Genomic DNA, 8,057 nt, shown 5'->3' on the forward strand with positions numbered 1-8,057 from the left:
TCTATCCAGCCCCCCCAGCCTTTATCCAGCCCCACCACCAAAGAATCTACAGGCTACTTTGCACTGATTATTATTTTATCATTAATATTACTATCACTATTGTTTAGATTTTTATGCTTGTTTCTGTATTTATCATCAAAAATAATTTCCCAGAGAACCAAAAAGTCATGAGAATAGAAATTATTTTCACAGGCGTCTATGAAAAATGCAATGAATGAACATTCAAGTTAAAATCTGTAGGCCTAACAGCCAATCAGAGTGGAGAATATATTCTTATTCTTTTCCATTTTCTAGTAGTTAAATATTCCACAACATGACCAGATAAAAGATGTTCAACATGCCAACGCTCTCTATCGAGGTGTCACCATGGAGGGATTTCTTTATTTCAATGGGTTCATTTTTCAGAGGGATACTCAGTGAGGGTATCGTGATTTTAGCTACCAGTAGCAGGAGAACGGAGMTGCGCCAAGAAGCTAACAGAAGCTAACAGAAGCTAACAAACACTGAACAGAAGAAGAGCTGCCATCGATACAGTTGCAGCCAAGCATGATTTAATGTTACACAAAACAGTTTTACCAAGTTGCTCAAAGTCTAAACTGGTATTGTTTAAGGTGTAAAGTTTACCTTCCACCAAACGCCCCCCAAAGGCATCCCAGCGCCCCCCTTTTGTAAAAATGTCCGCCAGCGCCCCCTGCTGTCCTCTGAACGGTACCGCCCACGTTGAGAACCGCTATGTTAGACAAAGGCCATAGTAAAGAGTTACGTTTGATTCTGTTAGACACTGAGGTCCATTTCTCACCAAAAAGAAACGTTTTCTCAGGACACAGAGACACGATGTGATTTCAGGGAGCGTCTTCAGTCCATCCTCTCAGCTGCCCTCCTCCTTCTCCTCAGACGCTACAGACTTGTTTTAGAAACTCTTCTCGGATGTGATGGTTAAATCGTCTCCTTTCAGTGCTGAAAGTGAATAAAATAAAGTCTAAATGATTTTCTTGGCTGATTTTCTGCTCCGTGTGTCAATAGAAATTATGATTCATTGGTCGGATTTCCATTCCCAACAAAACCTTTTCTGAAACCCGCAGCGTTTAAAGATACAGTTAAAATGATTAAGAAACAGACATAAAAGGGAAGCAGCAGAAAAAAGGACTGAACTTGTTGTGTTCATGAAACATGAGCCGAGTTCAGAACAGAGTAACTGACCTGTAACCAATTAACACGATTAAATGTATCAAACATGTGAATATTTAACTTTGCCTTTTCAAATGGCCTTATTTATTAATTTGGCCTATTAATTAAAAGGAATTCTGGAAATCAAAGGATACAACTTTTCTTGAATCATAAACCAGCTCCTTGTGTTCCAGTGTGATTAAAAGAAACTTTAACTGGACCTTCAGTCCGTCATGGAAAAGCTGGACTCTGCCTCGGTTTACCTAACGGCTGCTTCCCTCCTCTGTCCAGTCAGAAGGTTTTCTGTGAGAACCAGTTGTTGTTGGTTTGGTTCTGCTCTTCCTCTCTGTCCAGCAGCAAACGGGCCTCAGATGAACAGCTGTTGGTAATAAAACACCAAGGAACCATTTTGTCCTGTTGACTGAAGCAGAGCGTCCATCATCCTCCATCAGGTCATTTTGTAGATTTCAACCTGTCCAGGATCAACAGACCATCTATGATGTGTCTCAGAAATGATGTCACTGATGATGTCATAAAGTGACATTTCTTGGGCAGGCGAAGGCGTTGGAACACAACCTCTGACCTGTCCACTCTTTTTCACTCGAAGCAAAAACCAGGAGATCGTCCAGGTAGCACAACAAACTGCTGCAAACATGCTGAGCTGTAAATGGCCGCGGGGCATTTCGTATATCGTACAACCCCATTGGAGACGTGAATGCTGCGTATTTCCGCCATAGGAAAGTAAGTGTTGCCTCCAGGAGCAGCTAAGCAGTCGGACTGCAGGGCTGAAGTCTGAGCACATCCTGACTGCCATCCTTCTTCCAGACCAGCACAAGAGGAGATTCACTCAGATTATCATCTCCTGTTTCTCCATGTCAGATATGGAAGCCGGAATGGTCCATCATCAACAAGCCGGATGTGACGTACAAAGCATGCCAAGAGAAAACATCGTTATATTTCTCAAGCAGCTTCGCTTGTGTGGCACAAGTCAATATCCTAATAACCACGCTGGCACAGTAAACTCCATTAATGTCACTAACGTGGGAATTAAATACCAGTCCAGTGCTGCGCTAAACATAAAACGGTTAAATAACAATATAGCAACTTGTGAGTTTGGCAAACATACTTTTTAGAACATTTTTGAATATTTTAATACACAAACAGAAGACTATACGTTTACCTCCCCAGCGCAGCTCGGCGCGAACTGAGGGCAGCGGGAACACACAGGATGTGACGCAGAAACAGGAAGCAAGAAAATAAAAGCTTCTCCACCAAAATAACCAAGAAAACCAAATATACATAGATAATCAAGGTGGATTTGGGGAGAAATATAAACATTTTTACACACTTGCCCGGTTCGCCATCTTCCCCCAGTACCGGAACCATGTTCCTGTGAGGTTCTGCTGGGTTAAACCGGAACCGGTTCTGTTGGGTTCAGCCACTAAGTGATGGAAGCTGAATCAGTTGTACGGCAGCCGGTGAGGTTTTATTTTCTTCTTTTGCCTGAAGTACATCATCCTCATATTTGACGCGGTTTGTACCTCCTGCTGTCTGCGTGTTCAGGTGCGCCCCCTAGAGGGCGCCGCACTCCACTGTGCTCATTTTCAACATAAACGCCACAGAAGAAGAAGCGGGTTTCCTCCAGGTTTATTTAAACAGATCAATAATTGATTAATGCAACAGATTTAAAAGCAGGCAGATAAACAGATAAAATACTGTGACGTCACTCTGTACAGGAAGTAAACGGGGAACAAAAACAGCTACAAAATAAAAGCTTGAATGAACACTGAACTTGGGTTTTTTTCAGCCATTATTATTTTTTAATTCACGAAAACAAGAACATAAATCAACTGAGTCATGTGACAAACAGGATGTATGTACACCTGTTCACCTGCAGCAGACTGGGGACCAATCAGAGATCAATAAACATTTCCTGCTTCTCTTTCACAATAAAAGCCTTATACTCCCCCACAAGCTTTTACTGTAAAACACCCACAGGAAGTCACATGATGATGTCATAGCTCAGTCAGTCACTGATCAGTCAGAGTCAGACGTGACATCATCAGCAAACAGACACAGGAAACGCAAGTGACCAATCAGGAGGTGGGAGAATTGAGTGGTGACCTAACCAGGTAACCAGGTGATCAGGTAACCAGGTGATCAGGTGAGTCAGGAGGAATGCTGGCTGAGTTCGTGGTCGGAGGCGGAGCTTATCTGGCGCTCCACGGCCCGCTGAGCCTTACAGGCAGCCATTTTGGCTTGGATGTCCATCTTCCTCTCGAAATACTCGACCAGCGCCGGTTCTGTCAACAGTGAGGCCAGCACCTGCTCAAAGGTGATTGACCAATCAGCATCCAGGGCGCTTCCCCGCCTCTCCTCGCCGCTGACCAGCACCGTGTCGTCGGCGATGTCCTCGCACTGCAGCGAGCCGGAGCTCACCACCGAGAACGACGACACCGACGTGTCGTCCTTCGTCTCCTCGTCAGACGTCGCCGGCGGCTCCAACTGGGCGTCGGCCAGAGCCTGGCACACCTGGGCGTCGGTGGAGGTTCCCTCGCCGGGCCCCTCCTCCCCCGGCCGGGCAGGAGGCGGGGCCTCGACCTTCTTGGCGCCGTTGCCGAACTTCTTGCCGACCTCGCCGATGCGCAGCAGCAGGCTGGCCACGGTGGCGATGGCGTGGTACAGCTGCTGCTCGCTCGGCTCCTCGCTGAACATGTTGTACAGCGTCTTGCACAGCTCGATGAACTGCTCCTGTTCACAGGTACACAGGTAAACACACCTGGACGGCCTCACCTGGGAGCTCAGCAGCACCTGGACTCACCTGGTTCATCCTGGGCAAATCCTTGATGGTTTCCCTCTTGGGCTCCTTCTCTTTGGCCCACATCCTCAGGTAGTACCTGTAGTCCTTCACCTCTGACAAGCAGGTAAACACAGGTGAAGACAGCAGGTGTTGACACTATTACCGGTCAGGAGGAGGCGGGGCATTACCTTTCTTCTCCTCATCATCTTCTCCTCCGTCCTTCAGTTCTTCACCTGTTCAGGTGAAAACTTTGTCATCGTCATCATCAGGAAGGCTAACAAACATGGTTCAAAATCCAGAACAAACCTGATGTCACTTCCTGCTGCCGCACAGAATCCAGATCAGACAGGAAGGAAGATTCTGGAAGGAGACACGATGAAGAGGAGGAGGAGGAGGAGGAGGAGGAGGAAGAGTCGGTGTTAGTCAGAGCTCAGTGGCAGCAGGAAGAGGAGACGAAAGAATCTGCAGCAGGTACCTCTTCATCTGTGAGTGAGTGAGTGAGTGAGTGAGTGAGTGAGTGAGTGAGTGAGTGTGTGTGTGTGTGTGTGTACCTTGTAGTTTGTCTTCAGTAAAGAAGTGTGTGGCCTCCAGAGCAGACTCTGCCTCCTCAGCACACAGAGCTGGAACAGACAGAGACAGGTGAGACACCTGGAGGGGTCAGCCTGCAGCCTGACCTCTGGGGTCACCGTTCGGGTCGGGTCCTTCTAAAATATTAAATCCAGAAAGCCGCAGAGGGACAAAATAAAAGGAAACATGAAGGAAAAACAGGTTGTTCCTTTAACCAGACTGGTCCTCAGGCTGTCAGCAGCAGGATGACATGCTGTGCTCCGGACCGGACCGGACCGGACCGGCCCAGTTCTGACAGGACTGCCAGCTTATGAGTCAGTCTTCATCTTCAGCCAGAAAAGTACACACCTCTTCCTCTCATTTTCCAATCCACTCCTCTGCACTGCTCTCTAGACATTGATATGGCCATAAATAATAATAAATACATGTTTTCCAGTGAACTGGGCTCAGTGCCACATTAAACTCATCGTTCCTTTCCAACTGGAACTGAGCCCAGTTCCAGTGAACTGAGCCCAGTTCCAGTTGGAAAGGAATGATGAGTTTAATGCCACATTAAACTCATCGTTCCTTTGCCATCAACAAACCGTTATTTTGCATCTGCCAGTGACGTTTTTCCTCCCTGAATGTGTTAATTTCTGACTGATCATCTTCTCTGCAGCAGTTGGTCTCTGGTCACTACGGTCACTACGGTCACTACGGTTCACCCCTTCGCTGCTACATCTGTAACATGAACACTAAACACAGTTCATGTCTGGGACAAGCAGCATGCTGGAGTCCATGTAGCAGCTGGAACAGGGCTGGCAGTCCTGGTTCTGGAGGCCCGGAGTCCTGCAGCTCTTAGCGTCTCCCTGGTCCAACACGCCTGGATCCAACAGCTGAATCTCCTCCAGGTTCTCCCGACTCCTGCTAACGACCTCAGTATTTCACTCAGGTGTTGAAGTTGAGACACATCTAAAGGATGCAGGAGGCCCTGCAGGCCTGCAGCTGCCCACCCCTGAGCTAGAATCATAACTTACGGTTTAGCAGCTAGCTGCTAAGCTAGGGGCTAACTAGCATGCTAGCGCTGAAATGCTAACATAGTAGAGCAGTTATTGGAATCTGGAAACACAGTCAGTCTACATACGCCTGGCTAATGGATACTAGATGTAACCAGATGGAAACTTTATGGGAATCATATCCATGTGTTTGCTGAACGTTAATCTGCAATCAAACTAAAGTTTAGACGGAAACTTTCCTGCTCGGTGAACTCTGCTGCTGTCAGAATGAAAATCCAGCTGAACATTAATTACTGACCCCAGGTCCAGAGAAGGTTGCAGCCAAGGGTCAGAGGTCAAAGTTAAAGGGAAATGCTACCTTTTTATTTAAATTATTATTGTTTTCAGGTCTGAAGTTCGGGTGAGAGGCAGTCTGAGCATGCTCAGTGTGAGGTCACCAACAGGACATCCGGAGACGTCAGGTGGAACCTCCAGATAAAGTTCTGGTTCTGGTCAGTGCTTTTGGGCCGGATCAGAACCAGGGGCGTAGCTAGACTTTTAAAGTTGGGGGGGAGAGAGGGGCCAGGGCTACCTCTGGGGGCCCAAAAATTAAAATGATGTGTGTGTAAACATCTATTTAGAGCTATCTATCTAGTCGATGTGTGTGTGTGTGTGTGTGTGTGTGTGTGTGTGTGTCTCATTAACGGAATATTTGGTTATTTTTTAAGCCCCTCTGTCATTTGCAGGTTATAATTAACACCTTTGGCCCACATGGAGACATGACAGACTTTACACACAGAGTTCATCTCAGAGGAAACTAAAGTAAATCAATAAAAGATCCTTTCTGAATATCGTCTCATGGACTCTGGACTAAATGCGTCTTTCTGACCGGGAGCTGGCAGCATGTTGAGTTCTGGACACCTTGGTTAGGAAGCTCATTGCAAACCTTTAGTTGAAACGGCGCCTTTAACTCCAGTACAGAACAGAGAAAACTAAAGAGATGCAACGTAGTTTTAATCCGTTTAGTCCAAACAGAGGAGCCGGCAGTTTATTTTGAGGAAATAAATAAATCTGCAGACGTTAATTAGATCCTGCGCAGTGCACTGCACAACCAACGCGGACGCAGCTCCGCCGCTGCGAAGAATTAAACGTAACTCGCCTGCAGTTTTAACAAATGGAGGTGAAGATGTTACCCTCCGCACCCAGAAGGAGAGCGGCAGACGTAGCATCTGTCCGCCCGAACCGTGCACAGGGTTAAAAAGAAAAGAAAAAAAGTTCAATTGTTCGGTTTGGATCAGATCCAGCTGTCGATGAACCAGCGCAGGTTTCTCTGCAGATGCGACCAGGAAGAATTTGTGAAGCTGAGCGTTCAGACCAGCAGGTGAAGTTCTGGTAGTGAAGTCGCTTCATTTCATTTGTTAGAAGTTATTAGAGCCTCAGTTTGTGTCACTMTGGAGAAAAATGCTTTATGTGTGACGGGATCTGGATTCAATTAGGTGAATATTAACTAARCCGCATAAAAATGCGGCTAAATAGTTTATGTTAGCATAATTATAATCTGACAGGTAACAATAGTTTGGGTCGGACCAGAACTATTTGCCTGATGGATCGGGCTTCTGATGAGTTTCAGGTTTTCAGAGAAAACCTGAAGAGAATTTTATGATCTACTTATTATAGTTTAAGTAGAGGAACAGCAGCCGACTGCTGAGGGAGGAAAGACATTAAAGTCCAGATCCGTTAGACCCGGGTGCCACTTCAGCATATGGGCCACGCTGACGGTACCAATCAGGAGTTCCCAGGTCCTCCAGACTGGGAACTCCTGAGTTCACAGGGGCGGAGCCTGTGTTTCTGGCTCCGCCCCTGATCAGAACCTGAGTATCAGCTGAGCTGGTGCTGATACCTGGTGGGAGGTGGAGCTTGAACAGCAGCTTCAGCTTCTCTGTCAAGTCGCCGTGGTACATCCCACCTGCAGAACCACAAACACAGTGAAACCGGGCCAGACAGAACCGACCCAGATGGAACCGCTGACTCACTCAGGCCGGTGCTGAACTCTTTGAAGTTGACCAGCCCATCCTGGTTCTGGTCCAGCAGCCTGAAGAGCCGGGCCGACAGCGTGGGGGTGTGGCTTCCGCAGACCCAGGGGGACAGCGCCGAGAAGAGCTGGGCGAACTGGACCGGGTCGATCCGGTACTGCTCCAGGTAGGGCAGGCTGGGGTCGTGGCGCTGCGCCGCCGAGCTGCTGGAGCCCCAGTAGCAGCTAGTCATGTGCTTGGACTAGGACAGAGACAGGCAGGGGTCAGACCGAGAGGACCTGAGGAGGACAGAATCTCTGGCGACCTCTGACCTTAAAGAGACAGTAAAGCTCCTCCAGCTCCTCGATGCTGAAGGCCAGCTCCGTCATCATCGCCCTCACCTGCAGAGACACACCTGTGAACGGACCGACTTCGTCTCTGTGGGCATAAAGTGTCCACACACACACGCACACACACACACGCACGCACGCACGCACGCACGCACACACACACACACACACGCACACACACACGCAC

At 47.8% G+C, this 8,057-nt stretch overlaps 1 protein-coding gene across 1 annotated transcript in view; it reads right to left on the minus strand.

The window, feature by feature from the left end:
• Positions 1-2,798: 2,798 nt before the first annotated feature.
• Positions 2,799-8,057, minus strand: part of LOC103471902 (TBC1 domain family member 9B) — a 27,802-nt gene continuing 22,543 nt past the window's right edge. The window contains exons 22-29 of the mRNA XM_017307041.1: positions 7,853-8,023; positions 7,542-7,782; positions 7,409-7,474; positions 4,519-4,587; positions 4,274-4,327; positions 4,156-4,200; positions 3,989-4,080; positions 2,799-3,918 (exon numbers count right to left, since the gene is read on the minus strand). Coding sequence (XP_017162530.1) covers positions 3,337-3,918; positions 3,989-4,080; positions 4,156-4,200; positions 4,274-4,327; positions 4,519-4,587; positions 7,409-7,474; positions 7,542-7,782; positions 7,853-8,023 — 1,320 coding nt within the window. The 3' untranslated portion in view covers positions 2,799-3,336. The remainder of the gene's footprint in view (positions 3,919-3,988; positions 4,081-4,155; positions 4,201-4,273; positions 4,328-4,518; positions 4,588-7,408; positions 7,475-7,541; positions 7,783-7,852; positions 8,024-8,057) is intronic.

The sequence above is a fragment of the Poecilia reticulata genome, linkage group LG10 (assembly GCF_000633615.1).
Source record: "Poecilia reticulata strain Guanapo linkage group LG10, Guppy_female_1.0+MT, whole genome shotgun sequence".
Lineage (NCBI taxonomy): Eukaryota > Metazoa > Chordata > Actinopteri > Cyprinodontiformes > Poeciliidae > Poecilia > Poecilia reticulata.